The sequence below is a fragment of the Cydia strobilella genome, chromosome 4 (assembly GCF_947568885.1).
Source record: "Cydia strobilella chromosome 4, ilCydStro3.1, whole genome shotgun sequence".
In the NCBI taxonomy this organism is placed as follows: domain Eukaryota; kingdom Metazoa; phylum Arthropoda; class Insecta; order Lepidoptera; family Tortricidae; genus Cydia; species Cydia strobilella.
Window position 1 is genome coordinate 2,497,116 of NC_086044.1, and position 25,820 is coordinate 2,522,935.

The window sequence follows — 25,820 nt, forward strand, 5'->3', positions numbered from 1 at the left end:
TTAGGCCACTAAGTAGGTAACAGACTTTAGCGCATGCGGTTCCTTTAATAAGACCTTTAAATACCATATGTTTGTATACTATTTGTGAAAGAATGTCCTTATAATAATTATTTATTTATTTATAAATGCCAAACTTTGTATTTTCCAGGAAAACATCCTTCTAAAAGCGCGAGGCAGCTCGTCCATCAAAGTGATAGACTTCGGCAGCTCGTGTTATACGCATGCGCGCGTGTACACGTACATACAGTCGCGGTTCTATCGCAGCCCCGAAGTGATACTAGGGTTACAGTACGGCGCGGCTATTGATATGTGGAGCATGGGTAAGTTTCAAGTATTTACCGATTTTTAAGTTGTTATTGGCTATGTGCAAAGTTGGTGGTGGGAAGCTTCACCAACGCACTTTACAGTGAAAAATAAATAAATATATATATAGGTATACAAACAACAAAAAAATATGAACTTACATACAACGTAATCGTCATAGGTACTATTTGGCCCTATCTATTTAAAATTGTATATGTTTAGTTGCAAGCTATTAATGCAACCGGCATTCTTTTTACGTCGTAGTAATTACGGTAAAAGAAGCTCATGTGTGATGGAATGTCATCCATTGACTTCGTATAAAATGACGAACCAATACGTGATGCTGTCCGTAATGTCAACCAGTCGCTTACGCAACCGAATTCGTAGAAAGCTGAGAGAAAGGCGGCGGGATCCTTTGCTTCCTATAATATGATACGAGACATCTTATCTGTTATCTGTGTTACTAAATATTTATTGATAGAAGAGATAAGTAGGTATAAAGTATAAAAAATCGTACCCCTGAGCCCTGAGTTTAACAGTCAAACTGTACCTACAGTGAGCTGCGAAATTACATGGAGAAATTATGAATAGGTTCATTGATAAAGTCGCCACGCACTTTTACGGCTGATGGTACCTATGGCGCAACCAAAAATCAAAAATAGACAAACGAAAAAACCAATGGTTTACGGTTCCAGAACGAATTATTAGTGTTAATACTTATTTCAATTATTTAAGTTTATTTTATTAATTTTAATTTTATTTAACCTCGTAAGGCCTTGCGCATTTGGCCTAATGTATATTAAAATTCACTTCGTTTCAATTAAATTAGAACCTTTCAATAACCAAATGCTACTTCATTTCATTGTCTACTCAAACAAACGAAATCCAGCCCAATTTACTATATAACAAGGTTCAAATTAAAGATAAATATATTTTATTATTCAAGTAGGCATAATTATTACAATGCGCCTATGAACGTCAAATAAAGTCACGCCGGCTCTAACCCTCGAGAAGATTTATTTATGGTGGGCCTTATTATTATGTTACGGTTTATTTTTATTAAATTGTCAAGTCATTTGTAATTATTACCTAATTATTAAATCGAATTCCAACACGAATTTGTCTTAGACTCATCTTATACAATTAATTAATCTTTAGCGAAGTTTAGACTAGCAAGAACTTGCATGCAATTTACGTTACATTGCGGTATCTGATCAAACTTTTGAACGCAGTTTACCTTAGTAGTCGGCAATGTAACGTAAATTGCATGCAAGTTCTTGCTAGTCTAAACCTCGCTTTTGATTAAAATCAACTCGCACAGCCGTAGTACGATATTTACGTAAGTTAATGACAAAATAGCTATTTAGAGTGTGCTAACTCGTTTCACAGCAGAGACATAGGCACTACATCTGGTGTCTAGATTCTAGATAAACAACTGGTGCTTACATAAATGGACATCTGTTGAGCAATTACTGCCGAACAGACATTCTAATAGGTATGGATGTTTTATCGCTCCTCTATTATCTCTAGAGTCAATAAATTCAATATAGATCGTGAGATGGGCGGATACAAATAGGGTATTATTTTCAATAATTCTAAATAATGAGTAATGAAAAAATAATCACTGCAGTTTATTTAATCATTTCTGATTATCTAATAAATAGGTTATGTACATATCTTTGAAATAAATGAAGTAAAAAAAACACTACGTGTCGAGCGATTTTAACTGACGCATCTGACAGGCCAATTCGAGCTTTAGTTACTTATTCGAACTGTTTCCAGATCGAATTGGCCTGTGAGACATCGGGCCACCGCTAGACCAACTGAGCTATCGAAGCTTACCCAATTGAGGCGGATTTTAATGCCACAAGGACTTAAAACCATTAATATCATTCCAGGCTGCATCTTAGCGGAGCTGCATACTGGCTATCCCCTATTCCCTGGAGAGAATGAGGCGGAGCAGCTTGCCTGCATCATGGAACTCCTGGGCCCTCCACCTCCAGACCTACTCATTCACGCCACCAGGAAACGACTGTTCTTTGGTGAGTACTATACAGGCTATCTGTTCCCAGTAAGGAATAGGGACACAACTGGCCTGCATCATGAAACTCCTGGGCCACCAGGAAACGACTGTTCTTGGGTGAGTACTACATAGGCTACCTGTTCCCAGAAGGGAGGAGGGACACAGCTGGCCTGCATCATGGAACTCCTGGACCCCACACCTCCAGGCCAGTAGGTCTGTACTATTATTTGGTGAGTCTACCCCCTGTTGGGGGGTGCAGCTGGCTTGCATCATGGAACTTCTGAACCCATCACCACCAGACCTACTCAGCCTACTCTTACATAATACTAGGAGACGACTGTTCCTGACTTAGTTGCCGCATATCATGTTATTATAAGAACGAATATTAGTTACTAAACAAAACCTGAGGCGACATCCAAAGCAATTAGCTTTTACTCGTAAGCCCATTTTATTTGAAAAAAAGTTTCCATTGCCAACTTTACCGGCTTGAGATACCTCAACGAGAACCAAAAATATAGGGATAGGATATGGACTTAGTGTATGCATTGAATTTTTATTGTTTTTTTAATAGGTACCAATTTTCTCAATTTCAATTTTAATTTTATATTTATTTTTTATTATTTCTTATGACATGTGTAAAAACTGATTATGAGCCTTGCAGCTTGAAATAAATGAATTTTATTTTTGTTTTAATTTTATTTTGTTTTTATTTTAAAAAGAAATATGACATACGCATATAAGCCCTTTCTAACCCAGTCACCGTGTATATTGTTACAGACTCTAAAGGCGCGCCGCGCTCGGTGACGAACTCTAAGGGGCGTAAGCGGCGGCCCGGCTCGCGCACGCTGGCGGCCGCGGTGAGGACGGACGACCCGGCCTTCTTACACTTTCTGCATCGGTGCCTTGAGTGAGTACTTACACTTTTCTACTCGTCGACTTTAAATTGAATTAAGACTTCGTATACAAAACTAATCTCATACTTTTTTGTCGTAAATATAACCAGAAGCTATTGTCATTGTTTGCAAATTATACCGAAGTAGGTTAATTAGATAAAACTATCGGTTGCCAATAGTCGCAAAATTACCCATTATGTAACGGCATTAACATAAGATGACATTATTTAAGTGGTTTTGACTTTGAATCTTATAGAAATTGAAATAAAGACGATATTTCTATTAAGTCTGCAGCTAACATTAATGAGTTTAATGAGCCACAATACGATTACGATAATCTTAATTTTAACTAGTTTTGTTTATTTATTACTTCCGCGTTAATATAATGAGGTATAATTGCTTTTCTAGCAAATTTACACAAGAACTAGTTAGTCTCTAGTAGTTCTAATCTAGCTTTCATGATTTGACATACACACAAAATAACACAATACTATATTTATTCTTGTAAAATTAATGTAAGATAAGTTGGTTTAATCTATGCTCGGGGTTTCTCTGCGTGATAGAATCAGAAATGATGATATCCGCAGTAGAACTAGGGTCACCGACATATCTCGCAGAAATGCAAGCCTTAAGTGGCAGTGGGCGGGGCACATTGCTCGCAGAACTGATGGCCGGTGGGGCCGGAAGGTTCTGGAGTGGCGTCCGCGTACCGGAAGACGAACTGCCGGTAGGCCTCCAACGAGGTGGAGCTACGACCTGGTGAAGGTCGCGGGAATTCGGTGGATGCGAGCGGCACAGGATCAGTCGGAGTGGCGAGCCTTGGGGGAGGCCTATGTCCAGCAGTGGACGTCTATCGGCTGACATGATGATGATGATGATGAAGTTGGTTTAAGACTATCACTTGACTTATATTGACCGGGATATGGACCGTGATTACCTTTTGTATTGTTTTCGAGCTCCCGATATTTCGACGCAGGTATAAGTCTAGTGAAACTAACCGGGAATAATTCAAAACATGTTTGGCAGTAAACTTAAACCATTTCGCGCACGCGTCATATCGGTAATATCTGGAGCATGTAATGTCATATTGCGTTCGCCAGATGTCGCATCGTTCTGTTATTGCTGTTATGTAACGACTTAGTTCCCATTTAAAGGAGTATTTGTATTTTTTAAATGTTAACCCTTTGACTAACATCATCTATAAACCAGGTTTATCTGAGGAGCTAAATAAATATTAGGTCATAATTAGTGTTGGGTCTATAGTGAATTTATTTTGTTTACCTTTATTCCGAATTTCCGACTTGTTCGTGGATATGCATACTTACTAAGTACCTTGAATTTCATTTTTATAATTCTTATATCTCATAATTCGATAATAAATAAAAAATCAAGACACTCTCAAAAACAGGTAAGATTCCATTTAGATTTTATACAGGGCAAGTTCAGGATTTCTGATCTTTTTAGTTTTACATTATGTTGACTATGAATTTTATTGAGAGAAATAATTCCTTAGCAAATTGTTACAAAACCTAACCCATTGACCACTTTTAGCCTGCGATCGACTAATCACTAACGTACGTAGCCGTAGGCTGGCGGTCAAAGGGTTACATTATGTAACGGTTACGTAATGTGAACTTTGCTGGCTTGCTTTAAATGGACGCCACACAGGTGGCCGCAAAGTACGCTAAGATTGAAACGGCTGCTTTTTATACGCATTACTGTAAAGATGCGTAGATGCTGTAAGATATGTAAAGTCTTACTCCCTTATTCATAAAATTTTACGGGCCTGATTTAGTTAAATTATGTTTTATCTTTTTCTTACAAATACAAGTCAAAATGACAGATAAAGACAAACGATTCATAGCTAATTTAGGCCAGTAACGCGTTTATGAGTAACGCCATAAGGCGTCTAAGTGGCGTATTCTGATTTCCATAAAAGGTTATAACAGGTAATTTTAAAGTTGTGAATGGAAAATTACAATTCTTACTGGGTAAACTGTCAGTCGTAAAAATGTCAAGCAAATATACCGCTTGTCATAAAATATTATATTAATGGTTCACTTGTACGTCTTTACCCATCACGGAACAATGGTGTTCCGGACATTTAGGAGTCGTGCGCGGAGCCGAAGTAGAGGCCCTTTTGACACTTTAATGAAATGTAAAGGGTACACCGAGCGGATGCTGCCCTTGCCAGTGTCATGGAACGCACGCAGAGGCAGCACCCGCCAGGATGTAAGGACAATTGAGGGTTGATGAAATCTAAAATGAACAGGGTATTGGGTGAAAGCGATGGCGATGAGTGATGGATGATGGAGTATTTGATGGATGGGCTATGGGATATTGGGATATAAAACGAGACGCCTGCCTAATAAAATGGCAATGGCCTGCCCAATTACTTGTTATTATTACACCTATTAATTGGTTAGACCCAATAAACTCCAGGCCCCGAATAGCCTTAACGAACGTGTTTAGAGTACTTTCTAAGTTGTGTGTAAATGCTCGTTATATAAAATAGAAATCAAACTTATTAAAGAAGAGACAGGAAATTGTATTGGCTGGATCTGCGTTTATTTTGTACTGGTTAATGCAGAGACGGATTTGCAGCGCGGAATATAATATGACATATTTTAATATGGCATAATATAATATGACAAAAATTTCATTTCGTCTATACAGACGAGACGAAATGATTTCGTCTATACATTGTATAGACGAAATGAAATTTGTGATAATATTTAAGATTTAGGCTTATTATATTATGATCTTTACATCTTACTAAGTTTTTAATAATTATAATTTTAGTTTTAAGGCATTTTTCAAACACAATACCTGTATTGTTTTTTTTTTTGAATAAATGTATGACTAAGACGAAACTTTTAATAGGCACATTTTTGACTTCGAAAAACGAGCCATATAACTGACACATATCACTGAAAGTTTACCTTTATCAATAAATATACGCCGCCCGCAGCTTTGAATATTAAGATACCTAATAAAAGAAAAAATATATATAGTTGGCCAAACCAAATTGTCAGTAAATAAGAACAAAAAGAACTATAGGTACCTACTCATCCTTTTCTTTTGGGTGCTAACACTAGTGTAAGACAAAGGTTGTTTTCAATGTTTTTAAGAATAATAATAACTGCATCAATAAATTGCTCTGATATTTAGATTAAGGTAATATTTAAAACTTGACAATTTAAAAGTGCTTGTTGCTAGGCCTATTTGAATAAAGATTATATTGACTTTGACTTTGACTTTGTTGTATGATTCTCTTTGTCTATGTTTGAAATGAGACAGTCCTTTGAAAAACATCCATCTAGACAACAGGAAGCGACTTTGTTTTATACTATCATAGAGTAACTTATACTAGAGCGGTACTGTCATAGTAAATTTTGTAACCCCAGTAAATTCACTGCCATCTGTCGACACAGTTTAAAACTAAAATTGAAGATTTGAAAAAATACGATAAAATGTATTTAAATATAGATAAATGATTTTTTTTTATTTGCATTAATTATTTTGATGATTTTGACCCATGTTCTTTCAATGATATGCGTTAAAATTGTTAAATAACAAACGAAACCGTCAACGCCATCTATACGACTGTAGGCCAAAACTAGTAGCGCCCTCTGAACGAGAATCAAATTTTCTTGATTTTCGAGGCACGTTTTTTCCTTAGACTGTATCCATCTATTACGGAGTTATATCTATCTTTGATACTATGTAGTGATGTTCCTTTTAAATCCGGCTCTGTATGATACGTAACTTGCAATTGGTAGTATACTTTGTAATAGTATAATTAAGTTAACGTACAGAAGTAGAATAGAAATTGGTTATTGGCTTATTGGACAACTTCGGCAAATTTCAGTAATTAATTTATCTACTTAATTAGAGAGACATTCAAAATCTTCCTTCTCGTTTAACATAAATTTATAAATTATCAGCGAATATCTGGTAATATAAGTAAATACCTCAGGTGGGTCAATTTTCTATGCAACTGACTGTACAAAAGGCGAACTAAAATGCCATGAGGCATTTTCTTTATCAATCGATTTTAAAAAGGAGCAGATTCTGTGTGCAAAGAAAAAAAATTGGTTCGTTAGGTAACATTTTTTTAAACTTTATTTAGCTTAAGTAAATAGCACTAGCACTAAATTGTGTTGAAGTTTGTCCTTATAAATATTATAAAGGAAACAATAGGTTTTATTTTAGTTAGGTCATTAGAATACGCATATATCGCTATAAAATGTAGACCAAAAACTAATTCTCATAACTCACTAGAATGATGTTGACATACGCACATTTTATGCGTGACAATTACCATCAACTACTTACCATTCTGAAAAACGAACCTATGTCTTAATTCAAAGGGATAAAAACTAAAATAGATTGAAAAAAAGAAAAGCAACCGTCATCTTAATATTGTTTATAAAATTAACCTAACAAAATATAGTCTGCGTTTTTGAAAATGTAACACGCGCTAATTGTTACTCTATTCCAAGGTGTTAAAGTGTTGTTTGGCGTGGCTCTTGTTTGACAGTAAGTAGCATGAAAGGTCGTGATAGTAAATTTGCCGTGAACGTGGCAATAAAAACAAAACTTTCGCTGGCAGTTCACACCTTTTTGTCGGCTTCGTCACGGTGTACGGCCAAAAACGGTCGGTGCACGTCAGCGTCAGCTGACGGTAGGTTACAAAGCTTAAATAAATGTCATATACGAAGGAAAAATGACCGCGGCCTTCAGTGTCCAGAGCCGGAATCGAACCAGCGTCCTTTGACTCCTTTGTTTACCGGACAGATGCCTGAACCGCTCGGCCATCCTATCACGGTGGCATGGACCGAAATTTCCAAGTATATGACAATTTCCTGAAGGCTTGTGACGCCCCCTGGCCATTCCTAAGGTAGAACAGTATGGTTCTGGGAGCGGATGTATGTAAACATACATCAACATCGGTCCAAACTTTTTATAGGATTCTTGGTATGGATAATCAGTTATTGTCTGTGAACGCAAGTAGGAACCGGACATGTCAAGCGCGGCACATCGGGGTTTGCATCGATACAATGATGATCGCTCGGAAACGGATCATTAAGTAAGTAGGTAATATAAACTTTGCACGCGATTATGTTTTGAATAAGGTTACAGTTAAGACATCTAAAATAAAGTCCTACGACACACTTTTATATCTGAAAGGTTCTGAAATCTTTTTTTTAAACCACGTCGGTGGCAAACAAACACGCATTGCCTGATGGTAAGCAGTCACCGTAGCCTATGGACGCCTGCAACACCAGAGATATTACATGCGCGTTGCCGACTCTTTAAAAACCTGTACACTTCTGAAAATCCCCCTTTTCTAAGTTTTAATTCTGCCCTCGACTACTCGGACTACTTTCGTAGAGAAGTCATTAAGGTGACAAAAAAATACCGGACAAGTGCGAGTCACTCGCCAACCGAGGTTTCCGTACTTTTTAGTATTTGTTGTTATAGCGGCAACAGAAATACATTATCTGTGAAAATTTCAACTGCCTAGCTATCACGGTTCATGAGATACAGCTTGATGACAGACAGACAGTGGAGTCTTAGTAATAGGGTACCGTTTTTACCCTTTGGGTACGGAACCCTAAAAAATCATACCATTTAACGGCCTTCTAGCCCAATCGATAGTGACCCTGCCTATTAAGCTGGAAGTTTTGGATTTAAATTTTGGTAAAGGCATTTATTTGTCTGAATTTCATTAGTTACTGAGTTATTGATGATTTTTGCACCAAATTAGTAAAATGGAATCTATTCTAATCAAACTTAAGGGGCCGGTGTCGATTTTAGTCGCAAAAATGTAAAATTGGTAGATTTAGTCCGTGAAATTTTACACCTTTTGTTACCTAACTGAAATAACAAGTACTGGTTTCTATTAGCACGTCTTCTTATCTTACCTTTTATCAGATCAGTTTTTTGAAAACAGACTCACTAAATTAGTATTGTTTGCTTTTCTGATGGACGTTTAGGTAAACGCGCGTAAAGCACTGATTTTGTCGCTCTTATTTGTAAATTTCGTAAAGTTTGGACTGCTAAACATGGTAATTTTGTATTACACATATCCTGTACTTGACGTTTATCAGACTACATTTTTATTATTATGACTTTGAAGTAGTGTAAATGAAAGTTAGACGAAATCAATTTTCTCCAGAAATTACTTCAAAACAAGTGACAATTTCTCTGAAAAACGACTTAATTTCAACGTAATTTTGATACTTAAACAATCTACAACATTTGCTGAAACTATACTTATACATCAATTTGTATAATTTGCCACCATGATTTTTTGATGAATTTTTAAAAACTGCCCCTTCTCTTCATGCATTACCGGTGACGCACGCTCGCGACCTCATTATTAAAAGGCAAGATGAGAAGACGTGCTAATAGAAATCAATACTTGTTATTTAGATATTACGTAACAAAACGTGTATAATTTCAACGACTAAATCTATCAATTTTACATTTTTGCTTCAAAATCGACTACGGCCTCTTATGGACTGTCACTGTTAATCATTGTCAAAACCATTATCTACTTGCCGTCACCGTTTGACAGTGACAAGTTTGTTTCCACGGCACCGCACTACAAGCAAATAAACATAGCTACATTGTTTCTATAATAAAGACCTTACCGCATTGCAATAAGGCTCATAAATATTAAATTAACTGTGTACGGGAGTCGGCAAGACGAAGTCGTTCGGAATGTGAAAACCCGTAATCGGTCACATCTCCTCGGCACGCACTCCCGCGCATCTACGTTACATAAAACGATCTGCCGGCGCGACAGGCAAAAGTATAATGTGCAGACGCGATAGACTACATACAGTCCGTTCGAAAACGGTCCGGAAAACGGTCGTCTTTCCTATAGACATTACAAAAGTTAAAATTACATTTTGATGATAATGATTTTCCTGACCGATTTCGACCACAGAGACTGTTGTTTTTTTTTATACCACGTCGGTGGCAATCAAGCATACGGCCCGCCTGATGGTAAGCAGTTACCGTAGCCTATGGACGCCTGCAACACCAGAGATATTACACGCGCGTTGCCGACCCTTTAAAAACCTGTACACTCCTTTTTTGAAGAACCCCATACTGTAGCCCCTCGGGAAAACCTCGGGAATTCCACAGCCGAAGCGTACGCGGGAGGAAATTCCTCTTAAACCGCACAGTACGCGACCATTTAGATGCTAGGGTGTGCGGATGAACACCCTGCCGATGGCGAGCGGTGCGGTGATAGAAAGCGGCCGTTGGCATCATGTCGAACAACATGTGTGCTCTGGAGTAGGCCTTTTTAGCGTTATTAGAGGGTAGCTTTTTCACTCTGATGCGCCTTTAGGCTTTAGATGACTCGCGTACTCTATCTTCCTGCTAAATATAAGAGCGGATTTATAAAAAAGGCGCACACTACCTACATAATTGTAGCAAATTGAGATTGGCGGCCGGAGCCAAGCTTATCTCGCTTTCTGCTGTCGGGTTCACTGCGACGTTTCGTTCAGTCTCGAAATCGATCATGAACGACGCGCTGCCATTCATTATCTTTATTCTCCATTTATTCTTACTCCACTAAAATTCAATTTAAGATAAAAAGGAAAGTCCAAGTTCAATTGCAGTTGGTACCAGTATAAACTGTGGGTTTTCTTCTCAATAGGCAGGTCTTTCGTTGCCCTCATTAAATTAATTTTTATAATGTCAGGCGCCGACGAAATACGTGCATATTTGGAAACAATATTTCCCGAAAGAGCTTGCACAGTCCTTGAACTCAAACCGAAGGGGTCTTACAGGTCATACAAAATCGGCATCCCGTGCGAGCTATATGACAAATGTTTATCCGCAGATATTTGGCCCAAGAATGCTCGGGTGAAGCCATGGTTTTTTCGAGGACAGCAGAGAAACGACACATACCAGGAAAAGCCCAAGTCCCAAGACGGAAATAGTATCGATGTTAGACATAGTATACCAAAATGTCAGGGGCCTGAACACGAGACTTCACTACTTCAGGCAAAACCTGCTAGCTCTTGATTGTGACGTCATCGCGGTAACGGAGTCTTGGCTTACCGATGCCGTAAACGATGCTGAGTTGGTGTGCGGCGAGTGGAGCGTGCTGCGTCGGGACCGCGCTACAGGCGCGCGCGGCGGCGGCGTGCTCCTCGCGGCGCGCCCTGGCATCGAGCTCCGGCGTCGTGCGGATCTAGAGACGCCGAACGGCGAGGACTTATGGGTCACATTTGTGGTGGGTGAAGTAGTGTTTTACGTATGCGTCGTGTACATTCCTCCAAGTGCCTCAGAGGAAACCTATATGCGGTGGTTTGAAAAAGTGGAGTTGGTGATTGACACTCTTGCAGGTGTAGTGCTTGTGCTTGGCGACTTGAATTTGAACCCGGTGTATACTTCCCAGAGTGTCCTTGGTTATTATGGTTATCTCTTATCTGTTTGCGGTCTGAATGAGATGAATAAAGTGACGAATGTACATGGAAGTAAGCTAGATGTCGTGTTGGTGTCGGAGCGCATCACTAGTGCTACGGTCTCAAAGATGGCGGGCGAGGGGTTGGTCCCGAGATCTGATACGTACCATCCTCCATTGGAAATTTCGGTGCCCGGTAGCTGTGCGCATCGACCGACTGCAGAGCGTCTAGATCCTAGCAATGTGGATATGTGTCGGGACTGGAACTTTACTAAGAGTAATTTTGAGCTAATGTATAAATTAGTGTCCGAAACGAGTTGGCAGAAAGTTCTCAGTGCTGGCAATGTCGACATCGCTGTGGACACATTTTACAATATGATATATGATGTATTTGACCTCTGCGTACCAAAACGGAAACGGCCGCCAGGTTCGAGTAGACGATATCCTGTGTGGTTCACGGCTGACCTGATTAGTGAAATCAAACAAAAAAGTAAACTGCACCGGGAATGGAAGGCTACACGGGATAAAGACGTCTACAAAAAGTTTGCAACATTAAGGTCAAAGGTAAAAGAGCTGCTAGCGACTGCTTATGACAGCCACATTGGGCGTATCCAAAGTACTCTTAAAGTCAATCCTCGCGCTTTCTGGCAGCACGTAGGCAGTCTCAAGACAAATGGTGGTTTTGTTTCCCGAGTCAAGTGTAAAGATAAAGAATTTGTTGGTAAGGAGGTGGCGAGCGCGTTTGCTAACTATTTCTCAGACGTCTTTCTACCTGACATTCCGCTTCTCGATCCAAACTTGTTAGACAATGCCGATCGGAAACCTAACGCCAACTGCATTGATATCAAATCAATAACGTTGCAAGAGGTTGAAGCTGGGATAAAACGCCTAAAGGCCAATAGCTCCGTTGGACCTGATAACTTACCGGCGTATATTGTAAAAGGTTGTGTGGAGTTTCTAAAGATCCCGATACAATATATTTTTAACCTGGCGCTCTCTTCTGGGTCATATCCTCGAAGTTGGAAGGTGTCTAGAGTTAGGCCGATCCCGAAGGCGAGTGACACTTCCGTCGTTGAGAATTACAGACCCATAGCCGTTCTTCCCACCCTTGGCAAGCTGTTTGAGTCCATACTTCACCGGATTCTATCTTCACAGGTTCGGCCCTTCTTGTGTGACGCACAGCATGGCTTTCGGCCTAGTCGTTCGGTCAACACGAATCTGTTGATACTAACTGACAACCTTGCTCAGCATCTTGATAGAGGTATTCAAGTCGATGTCATCTATTTCGATTTCTCGAAGGCTTTCGATCGTGTGGATAATGATGTGCTGCTTAGGAAACTTGATGAAATTGGTTTCTCTCCCAAGTTACTAATCTTTTTTGCCAACTATCTGCGCGATCGACAGCAATTCATCCGACATGGTTGTTTTGTCTCGACTCCTTACCATACCCGGTCTGGCGTCAGTCAAGGCTCCATTTTGGGGCCCTTGTTTTTCGGCATCATGATTAACGATCTCAAATCGGTTCTTCGGGCGGCTCAATGTCTCTTGTATGCTGATGATCTGAAGCTGGTATATAGGATAGAGCAAAGAACTGATTGTGAGACGTTACAAGAGGACATCGACTTGGTGTTTCGGTGGAGTATGCACAATAAACTTCATTTTAACCCAGTCAAGTGTTGTGTGTGTACATTTAGCCGCTCTCATTCCGCTATATATGGGCATTATATACTGGGGTCAGAGCCGATAAATCGTGTCTTTTCCGTCAAGGATCTGGGCGTAGTGTTCGATGCACGGCTAACTTTTCACGAACATATTATTTCTCTTGCCAAGAGTTCCTTTCAAAGGCTAGGTTTCGTAATCCGAAACCTCCGCGATTTTCATGACCCGGGGGCTATAAAAATGGTTTACAATGGTCTAGTAAGGAGTAAGCTGGAGACTTCGTCGATCGTATGGAACCCCTACGAATCGACGTATGCTTTACTGCTTGAGAAGGTTCAGAAAGCGTTTTTAAGGTTCCTTTATAAAAAAATATTTGGATACTATCCGTACCTGTACCCGACAAAGTATCTTCTCGGCTCCCTCGGGTACAATTCCTTGGAGGTCAGGCGGAATTACCAACTCCTAGTCACGGCATGCCGAGCCTTGCGTGGTGAGTCGGACTGTCCCGAAATTGTCTCTGGTCTCGTGCGTCTGTTTATCCCGGACGTCCCGAGAATGGCCCTTAGACCACGACAACGCGATCTATTGGCCGTGCCGCCGGGGCGCACCGTATCGCGCAGGAACTCGCCGCTGCCCCGCGCCCTTTCACTGCTCAATGCGCTCCTGGCATCGACGCCTGAGTGCGACCTATTTGCGTGGCGATGGACGGCAGTGTATAATGAATGCCTGAGATTCTGTGAGGCGATGGATGCTAGGTGCTCAACTGTTCCAACATAATTTGTCTGTCTGTCTATTCTAATGTTATGTGATATTATTGTTGTTATAATTGTTGCTGTTTTATGTATTATTATTGCTATTAGTTTTAAGTTTCGTGACGCATTGGTTCAACTGTAATGTCATGTAAACATTCTTATCAATAAAATAAATAAATAATAAAATAAATAATTATGTTTCATAATACCCGTTCGTCTGGTTAAGGACTGACAACGCCTTATCCCAGTCGTGTACATGTACAATATCTAAGTCTTGGCATTCTGCGACGTTACTCTACGGGCACTCTATGCCGGACTGTTACGTCATCGTGAGTTTAACCTTTCACTGCGTTCTTCAATCATCACTCGCGGTTCACTGCGATCTCTTTCCTTATCCGACTCGACATTCTTCTAATCTTTAATGTTATATTCGGATTGCGACAGCAGCATTGCAGCAAGGGGATTCGAGCCTTGATAAAATGATTGACATAGTTGAACGCTCCGATCGCGACAGCAATCCGGTATCGTCAGCAACACATTTTGTCAAGAAAATTAACAGTAACAACGCCCAGTTTCCGCTGCTGCAATGCTGGTCTAGCAACGCTTCTGCAGTGACAATCCGAATATACCCTTTAGGTTCACGATCCGGTGAAAAAGTGACACGTTTGTGTAATAATAGGCTCTGTAAATGTTGGTTGTTGTCGTGTTGTCACGACTGTTACCTGCTTGAATTCATTATCATCACATCACATCACCAAACGAGCAAAATAGTCGAATATCGAATGCAATAGTCGATACAATGTTGACTAGGTTTGCAGAAGTGCAAGGTGCTGTGGGAACGAAGTCCTAGGTTAAATGCCTGTAGTAGTAGTAGTAGTTAGTAATATAGTTGAGCTAGTAAAATTTAAATGTATCAACTTTACCAGGCACTTTAAAATAAATGAACTGCACACTAAATTCGACAAATTCAACACAGAAACGCAAAAATAATCTCTTCTGTACCCAACAGTTAAGGATACTGGAATATAATTTCTGGCTATCCAAACTGGTCTCGAAGTAGTTTTCAGAAATATCAAAACTGTAAGCATCTGTGGCACCAAAGTCTTAACTTTTGGTTAAGTACGGATAAGACAAATATGAACAGTAAATCTGTGTCGAAACCCTAAAATCAAAATTAAATAACCTAACTACATCTAGGTAATTCTCTAAATACCTATACGTAGTAATATTATCAAATAGGAATCATAAAAATCCGTTTTTGTACCTAAAGTTTGGAAAAACCCTTTAAGGCATATTGTCAACTTTCAACTTTTCAAGGCACGCATTAACACGGTCTATAATGTTTTCCGTCTATAGTTACATATTTAATGCTTCGTAATTAACCTTATTTAATTATGTTTATGTGCATTAAAACTCACAGCTACAGAAACGTGATCTAGGGTCGAAAAGTAGGAAACGTTTGCACTACCTATTTATTGTGTAATGGTTCAAGTAGGTATGCGCTTACCAGATGACGGTACACTTTCACCCTTACCCTTACCGTGGAACTGTATTCCTGATGCCACACAAGTGTTTGCCTCTAGGAAACCAATATTGTCCCTCCAAGCGAAAATAACTCAGAAAATATTGTTATAATAACTCGGAAATTTGATTTACCCATAACCACCGCTATTCTGATTTTTGTTTTTGTATGCAAAATTTTTGCGCGCTCCGAATATTTAGAATTTTTCTCCATGAAAATAGCTAAAATATATATGTACATATATAGATCGGCAAAATCTAATGAGTAATATTCAAGCTTTTGAAAATGCAATCCATAGGGGTTCATGAAAATCCTTACAGAATAATCATGCTCCACGAAAAAAAAATTGCAAAATTGCATTTGTGTGATTCAACATTGCAGTGTTTAAATTTGTAAGTATACCTACTGGTAAACTGAAACAGATGGATACGGAAGAAAACATGCAGAAAACGTTGGTTCCATCTGAGCCCCAGCCCAGGGCTGACAGCAGTGGAGCACTGCACTGGAGGCCTTTTTTTTCCTATCTGGCTTTTACTCCCTGCAATTTTGCACAGGGTGAATTTGCCAATGTCGGTTTTTGACTTTCACACGTGAGTAGAATGTTCGGTATTCTTGGGAGGATGTGGTGGAGGCCTTGGCCATTTTCTTTCGTATTTGACATCTATTTCAGTACAGATATGATCATGGAGACTGTATAAAGGAGCCAAATCTCTATGTATGAAAAGTGTCCATCAAAAAACAGTAATTAGGCGGCGCCACCATACACCGAAATACTACCAAAAACAACCCACGTAATTTGGTCGGGTTATTTATTGCCTTATGTCCCAGAGCCTAACTAGCGCCACCGGAGAGATTAGGAACTATTATTTAAAGCTAAAAGCGATCACTTTTGCAACAATTCTGCCTTGTGAGATTGGCATCCTTTCTATACCATCCATAAGATATGATGGTCGTTCTTGTCTACGTGACAGCGTGATAAAACGGTGTCCGTCACTTTCTATCCCGCGGTGTTAAAAAGTGACAGTTATTTTATCACGTGGATAAAGCCATCCATAATTAATAATAAGATGTGTTCCCCAATCCCCGTACCCGTGTAGTGTCAGCGATGGGAGTATAACTTCACGATCCGGTTTTACTCTCCGTATCGCATGTACTATGTACTTGTACGGTCATTGCAGCTATTACGGCTATTACGAGTGACCATCTACGGCGGTGACAGGTTCGATACCAGCTCGATAACGGCGCCATTGTAAATCAATGTAGGTGAATGGATCCGGCTGTCTAAAATTCGAGTACCTAACTTAAAGCTTGTTACATACTAGAAGATCCATAGCTATAATCATAGATAATATATAAAACATAGGTAATATCAAAGATAGATATAACTCCGTAATAGATGGATACAGTCTAAGGAAAAAACGTGCCTCGAAAATCAAGAAAATTTGATTCTCGTTCAGAGGGCGCTACTAGTTTTGGCCTACAGTCGTATAGATGGCGTTGACGGTTTCGTTTTGTTATTTAACAATTTTAACGCATATCAGTGAAAGAACATGGGTCAAAATCATAAAAATAATTAATGCAAATAAAAAAAATCATTTATCTATATTTAAATACATTCTATCGTATTTTTATAAATCTTCATTTTTAGTTTTAAAGTGTGTCGACAGATGGCAGTGAATTTACTGGGGTTACAAAATTTACTATGACAGTACCGCTCTAGTATAAGTTACTCTATGGTAATATACCTATAGATACAATAATTTTACATTATCTAGCTGATCTGATGATGGAACGAGAATAATATAGATAATGGAACTCTTATAACTTCTAGTAGACCCTTCGAGATAGGACGCATATTATTCGTTTTACTAATTTAAACTACCTACATTCGACAAAAAATAAATGTATTTAAAAAAAAGTTTTTTTTTTTTTTTTTTTTATCGATTTGTGGGCTGAGTTTCTGCTTCCACTTTTGTGAAACAGAGTAGAGAGGTACCTATAATATTATGTGGGTCAAACAATACCTACAGATTTTATGATAAGTTCATGTACCTTAACAGATCTTACTATAGTAACAAGTCGTGTCGAGTTTTCGTGATTGTTTTCTATTTTACATAACGCTAGATGGGATATATAGGTATGTATAATATTTACTCACGTGTCATCAAATAAGTACGTGCACGCATTTCCCGTTGGCCACAGTATATCTATATATTCAGTATCAGCATCAGGCTGTATTTTTTTGGGATTTTGGCCAGGATACTTAAATTACGAGTAATCGATTTATTTCTGCCAATCGCTATTAGCAATTACACACTTCGCGGGACTGAAACTCTTTATAATAATTCGATATTATTTATATTAACCCTTTTTTACATACTTCTTGGAGTATGATCATAACATTGTTACCAACTCGTCAAATACTCTTAAGGGTTTGCAGTGTGATAGAGAGTATAACGGGTCTTAAATCCACATTTACCTATACTTAATAGAGCTAAAAATAACTGATCTCTACCAATTGTAAGACTAAAATACACCAAATACAATGAAAACGGGTCACTTATTATGTAGAATTATACGGAAAGTGACCTGTTTTCTTTTCTCTTAAGTGCACCGGATGTACTCAAAAATTTGATCATACACCTGCTCAAAAATGTGTTCGAATAGGCATGCGATTTTAGATAATTGCCAACTAAGTAGGAGCAACGAATTCGATCGATCAAAAGCCGCATTGTATCGCAAATCGCGTGAGATAAATCGGTGACGTTTGTAGAAACCATAAGGGCCGATACAGACGGACTGCAACCCGACTGCAATTTGTATGGGTACTGCCCGCCGGCTGCTAACTGCAATGTCGGCGTACACTTCCTATACAAGTTGCAGTCTGGTTGCAGTTCGCCTGCACCTGCCCTAAGGGCGTTTGCGAGTGGGTTATCGACCAATCGCCCGTCAATTACTTTTTTACGTAGTACGGAGCGAATCTTTTTGAAAGGGAACGTTTTATAGGAGACAGATAACCGGTCATGCTAGCCTACTGTTCTCAGCAGCGACTGTACAACTTTCTCTCACGCTCGAAAGGTCAAGCCGGGACAATATGACATAAGTACGCGTTACTGAGAAACGTATGTGCAGATCATTGCTATAAAAAGGTCATATTTACACATGAGCTTCATTTGTCACATACGACTTTATGAATTTCAGTGAGCTGTAGCGGAATTCGCATATGATGTTGGCATGAATAAACATAATTTGCGAATTACAATTTAAGTGTTTTGTATGTGTAAATCGAACTTTCTTTACAATTAAACCTACTTATATTATATAATGAATTAATGCATGATAAGAGGTCGCCGCGCCGTCTGTCTATTACTATGTATATTAATAACTTTTTAAATATGACTATGAATAATTTATAGTTTTTATATTTTTTATTATTACACTGCTCTTCTATTTTGATATTTAATTGCCATCACCGATTTTGCACAAGACATTGTGCTAGTCTTAAAAATGGTCTTGTTTTTGAAATGTCAAGATAGTAATAGCATTTAATAGATATGGTATCTAGCATGACTTTTATATTGTTACAAAACCTTAGTTGTTAGAAAGAACAAATGTATCTACAGAAAAAAATTCAAAACTAAAAATTAAACTAAAAGAGTCACTGTAAGGAGTGTGTATTTCTCCCAAGCTAAAATTTAACAAATACCTTTATAGGTGTGAAGAAAATAAGACGATAAATATTTAAATTCTAATTAAAACCGATGACTTACTGGCATAATATCGAGTCAAATTTTCTTTTAAATATACATTTAAGTTTGTAGGTTTTTTCTGTGTTTAACAGAAAAAGTTAAAGTTAAGTTATACCTAAAGTACTTCCACATTTAGCACCTATGTATGTGGGTAATGGAAATACGTACACTACATACATTTAAGTTGCGATATCTTAGTGTAGACACGCACTTAAACGATCTTTGCGTTTCATTTAAATTTTATATCACCATAAAGCTGCCTTAACAATTGTGTGAATCAGGGCGTCTCAACCTTTCCAATGAACTCAAGTGTTGAGTCAACATCAAGTACTGAGACTGATTCTGGTACAACAATTTGATAAGGTTTTGATATAATTTTGATATGACCTTGAGTCGTGTAACCGGGCATCTCACGCGCACCAATAAGCGAGATGCCTAATGAGAATGTGACGACCCCCGATAGTCCCTATTGCAGTATGTCAACACCAATCAGCGTACGCCGCTAATGGCCTCTCCAAACGTCAACGCTAATCGCATGTGATTTGCAAATTTTGCAATAAATTGCGGCATTTGGTCGTACGATTAAATTCATTGCTCCGACTTAGCCGGCAATTATATAAAATCGCATACCGTTTGTCGCATCGTTTGTAGAAGCCTTAACCAGTGGCTCACTCCGCGATTTCGTCGCGTCGCTACAAGTACACGCGGCCCACACCAATTTTGGTGTCTAGCCATAGTAGTTGCCGCACACCCCTAAGGAACGGACGCCCCCTCGCGCTTGCGTCACCTAGCGGTCATATCTGTCGTAATAGACGCGTTTTGTTGGAGAGTGAAACTTCTGTACTTAGTACTATCAAAGATAGATATAACTCCGTAATAGATGGATACAGTCTAAGGAAAAAACGTGCCTCGAAAATCAAGAAAATTTGATTCTCGTTCAGAGGGCGCTACTAGTTTTGGCCAACTGTCGTATAGATGGCGTTGACGGTTTCGTTTGTTATTTAACAATTTTAACGCATATCAGTGACAGAACATGGGTCAAAATCATCAAAATAATTAATGCAAATAAAAAAATCATTTATCTATATTTAAATACATTTTATCGTATTTTTATAAATCTTCATTTTTAGTTTTAAAGTGTGTCGACAGATGGCAGTGAATATACTGGGGTTACAAAATTTACTATGACAGTACCGCTCTAGTATAAGTTACTCTATGGTACTATTATTTATTCTGTGCCTTAACGCTGATTGCTGCTCACGGCCAAGGCCGTATCAAATTAAAATGGAAATCATAATTACAGTCGACATGCTTTTTCTCTTATTTTGATATAATTGTTCAAATAGAATCGGTTCCACTCAAGATTGACGTAACTTTGGACTGAGATCCGAGTGATTTTATTACACACATTTACCTATTTGTTTATTTCACGTAATGATTTCACTGCGATGAGATTGGTTAAAAGGGCTTGACCTTAATTGGGTAACCAATCACGGGAATCAAACTTATGCTAGTTCAACTGCTTATATAGTTAATTACATATTATCATGCATGTAGAATGTAAAGCGTCTATGTGCGTAAATAAAGAAGATTTTCTTTCAAAATCATTGTTTGTTTTGTACAGTTAGCATTAAAACTACCGGTTCAGACTACGCGTCAAAAGTACACAGTCAACCAATTCGATTCCTAGGCCACTATAGAACCATGTCATAATAAAACAATTTGTTTATCTTCTACGACAGTGCTTATTGAGTGACATCCACACAGGGGAGAGGTACAGTACAGTAGCGCTACTCTAGCGTGTTACAGTTACAGCTGCTCCCGCAAACGCCCCGCCGCGACGTCACGCTGTCAATACGTGCCATGCGCGACATACACACAGGGGAGAGGTACAGTACAGTATCGTCTCTATATAGCGTGTTACAGCTGCCGCCTCCGTGACATCCCACACAGGGGAGACATATGGAGGACGTCACTGACGTATATTATGTCATGTATCTAGTAGTTAAAGCGGCAAGGTTTTATAGTGGCCTAGGAATCAAATTGGTTGACTATACTTACCATTGTCTAAAGACAACATAAATAAAGAGGTATGTCTCTATATGTAGAACAATTACACTGTACTTTTGAATGCAAACTGTAGAGCTTATACCTCTGTTTGGGAAAGTGTTCCAAGGTGGCAGATACTTATGGCGCGTTGCGTTGTTCCATCCGCCATTCATGATGATGACTGTACTTTATAATCTTTACAGTACATCTGGTGCCCCATTACGACTCCCTGTGCTATAATAATCACATTACGTAACTACGTCGAAAATTTAAAGGGCCATATGTACCTACTGTAAACGATACACGTGCAAATGGGTAATTCGCAACTGACAAAAAATCACGTGTTGATTTAAAACACTCTTCGGTCGTATTTTAAAATTCGGCACTCGTTGCGAATTTCGCACTTGTATCGTAAATAACTGTTACAATCATCATCGTTTTTTTTTGCCTTAGATGTATTTTCTTGTTTAAATTGAAAATATCTGGGAGACCGAACTTTGCTCGGAAAACATAAAAAAAACTCAAGAATGCGCGTTTTCCCAGAGATAAGACCAAGATCGATTTTTCGCCCCCGAAAACCCCCATATAGCAAATTTCATCGAAATTGTTAGAGCCGTTACCGAGATCCCCGAAATATGTTGTTCGATTCGATTGTCGTTCGATTTTTTGTAAAACATTATAATTCCGGTTTTCCTTCTTCTGTGACAAATAATCTTATAAAAGCTGTAAAAATTTATACTTGATCGTGCATAGAATTGTTCTCGCTCGAGAATATTTCCCATAGTAAATTGAGAACCTTTTCGAGAACGGCACAAATATAATCGTGCATAAAATAAATAAAACCTCCCTACTCAGGGCTCGAAACCGGTATTTTTTAAAAACCCCGAAATAGCCCAATATTTTGATTTTTTTAATGCTCATTACGTAGGACTGAATCATGTATTTAGAAAACAATTTTGCATTATTAAAACGTCCCATTAAAAATGAAATTATAATCAAAAGAATGAAAAAGATCGTAATAATACCGGTATTTTTGTATGGAGCAAATACCGGTTTCCGACCCCTGTCCCTACTATTGTGCAAAGCTCCTGACTATTTTTTCGTTCAGGTGTGTCTTACTGTATTTTTGTTGTTCTAAGGCAAGGTGTGTTTATAAATGGAAGACAAAACTCGGAGTAAACCAACAGGAACATTGGTATTGATACTTTATTTCCTTTTGAACGTGTGGACTATAGTTGCAGTGTTGGTTATAGGTTTTACGGTACCTATTAAAACGTTTTCATCGTCAGGTAAAAGTACCTAAGGTAATTTACCCAGGTAACAGGCAAGCTAAGGTAAAAGTTAGCGGAAACGAAATATAAAGTTACTAGCTTTTGCCCGCCACTTCGTCTGCGTGGAATTAGTATTTTGGATGATGATGATTTTGGGTAGATTCTTTTTTTTATCCAATCTACTTTTTATTGATTTATCTATACCAACTTCCTTATATCCTTATTTGAGAGTTAAATCTAACTTCTAATGCCTTGATAAAATATGAAGGTAAAGATTCAATAGTTACATCATTGTCAGGCGATGCATCACTTATCTCACTTTCGGGGTGGAAGTGAGATAATTTTGACCCTCTTAAGGGATGATTTCCGGAGAAAAAACTATCCTATGTCCTTCCCCGGGACTCAAACTATCTCTACCTATGTCAAATTTCAACTGAATCGGTTCAGCGGTTTAAGCGTGAAAGGTAACACACAGACAGACAGACTGACTTTCGCATTTATAATATTATAATACTAGCTTTTGCCCGCGACTTCGTCTGCGTGGACTTAGTAACCCCAGCTAGAGTAAGAATAGCGCCTGGAGAAAATCTTATAGCAATTATTCAATTTGAGCATATTATGCACACAAATTAGCAGACACTTCATCAATTATCTCAATTCCACCCCGCTTTTTACTTTCTTAAGGGATGATTTTCGGGATAAAAACTATCCTATGTCCTTCTCAGGGACTCAACCTATCTCTGTGCCAAATTTCATCTAAATCGATTCAGCGGTTTAAGCGTGAAGAGGGAACACACAGACAGACAGACAGACAGACAGACAGACTTTCGCATTTATAATATTAGTATGGATTAGTATGGAAATATGGATATTAGATACACGACTTGCTAATGTCCGCAGACAGTTTAAACGAGGCGCTAAGTGGTGATAATACTTGAAAGTTTTAGACTTTCCTAGTCTTCACAACACGTTAGATATTAGAAATATCTGACAGACGACGTAGGTAACGTCAACAGCATCTTCTTATCTTAAGGACACGTGCTATTTGACCGAGCGTTAGCGAAGGTCTCCGTTGAAGCTTGGGCAAAAATTTCATTTTCTCCTCTACAGGTCGCAATTTTCAACCGATTCTAGTGAAATTTTGTGAGCAGGTTCGATGATATTTTTTTTTGTAGATTATGGTTTTGGACTTTTTTCATAATGGCGGAGCCATATAAATGCATATACTTAATCAGTTGTATGTTATGCTCGCTAGGTCTACAGCTCAGGTCTACTGGTTGTACTATTTTTTTTACATTCCTTTATTAAAATTGTACTTAATCGAGTGTTTTTTTGTTACTGTAAAAAATGTAAACACAAGTTAGTGAGCCATTGGTGCTTATTTTAAACTATTTGAGGCGGTTCCCTGAGCCAGAAGGCGAAAAATCTAAGAGTCCCGTTTATCCCGTTTTTCTAAGAGGCGTTGATATTCGTAGACGTGGAAAAAATATATGTAGTTCTTGACTATATTATCTTTAATATCATAGGTTCCGATACACGAATTATGACCCTTCACTCGATACAATTAATTCCCAAAGTAACCTTTAACTCGGACTTTTAATCCAACTTTACTCGGTTATTTATTATGTCATACTATAAACAAAAAAAGAAGAAAAAACAATCTTAACTTAAATAGTAATTTCATAGCTTTCGAATTTCGATATTGTAGGGTAACGTTTTTAAAATAAATAAAAATCGACAAAATTCGATCAAAATTGACACTTGGCGCACATGATCTTTCCCGTTCCTTCTTGCAAAATGTGACAGAGACAGCGGCAAACCGATGGAACGGCCTTAATATTCTTATTGCGTACACTAATAGGTTCCAATGAAAAACAGCATAGTTAGCTTACATTTGTACTATTCACAAATTAAACTAGGTACTTAGTGGGTAATATCATTTCCAGAATAAAAAAAAATATATATTTTGCTTGGGGCATGTTAATATAAATATATGTATATAAAATTATCTTTAATTCATAAAAAGAGTGAGATTGATACCATAACGTGGTAGATTAAATTAGATTAGATATTTATTCTCATAATATGTATGAGAATAAATAATAAATAAATATAGGTAATAATTATCATTACAAATCATCAAACATACACCCATAAACATTCGAAGAAATACTGGGGCACGAGAAACATTTGTAGGGCATCCTCATACTGTACTGTTTCTTTTACCCCACATGACCTTATCTAACTCAATAAACGAACAGGTATCTGCCCATATACAAGTAGGCAGTGTTATAACGTTACTCAACGAGCATTAGACCTGTACCGCTGGCTATATTTTGACCCCTAGGTTATAAAAATATTAAAGTCAATTCTGTTTTCGCTTATGAATACTTTGTTAAGATGTAAATCTTACATTTTGTTTTGTGTCATATATATAATTTGCTTTTCTAGTAATTTGTTATTTTGTGGTAATTATTTTTTATTTTGAATTATCTTGGAGAAAAAAATATTCGAGAGAAAACATGTAACTGTGTTGCATTTAGGATAGTGTTTTTAGTGTGAAAACATAGTTTGTGTCAATTACGTCCACTGCAATCTGATACTATGTCATAATATTCTAAATGATACAAAAAAAAATTAGAGTTAAAAAAAATTACTTAGGTCGAATTTAATCGTTTAAATAGGTCCATTAAATGATTTTGTGTCTTATTAAGGCATAGCTTCATAAGATATTTGATGATTTTGTTGTAACAGGCTGTCACCGTTACAAAAGAATATTAAAGATATTAGAGTTTACATCTTATTAATTTGAAATGCAAGATAAATAAGATGTATGAATTTGTGTCACTTGCATCCACTGCATAAACAAATATTACAAAAATATTATTTGCGTTCAAACGAAGCTAGCGGGCGGTCTGAATGGGCAACGGAGGCCGTGCAGGGTGGGGCCGCGGCGTGACCTTGCCGTACGCAACGCATGTTTACTTCGCCTGTGCGCCAAATTAACGCAACTTATTCAAAGAAGTTACGCAAACAACACAACAACAAGCAACAAGCAAGCAAAGAATGCGTCGAATTATCTTTTACCTTTTTAAAACTTATAGATATTGTACAATGTCACCATTATGCAAAAGAACTGTAAGTACATGTTTGATTTGCGAGCGA

General features: G+C 38.1%; 1 protein-coding gene across 2 annotated transcripts in view; it reads left to right on the plus strand.

Annotated features, from left to right (window-relative positions):
• Positions 1–25,820, plus strand: part of LOC134740489 (dual specificity tyrosine-phosphorylation-regulated kinase 2) — a 116,710-nt gene that overhangs the window by 74,783 nt on the left and 16,107 nt on the right. For both annotated transcript variants that reach the window (XM_063672982.1, XM_063672981.1), the window contains exons 7-9: positions 149–320; positions 2,202–2,345; positions 3,104–3,233. In XM_063672982.1, coding sequence (XP_063529052.1) covers positions 149–320; positions 2,202–2,345; positions 3,104–3,233 — 446 coding nt within the window. The remainder of the gene's footprint in view (positions 1–148; positions 321–2,201; positions 2,346–3,103; positions 3,234–25,820) is intronic.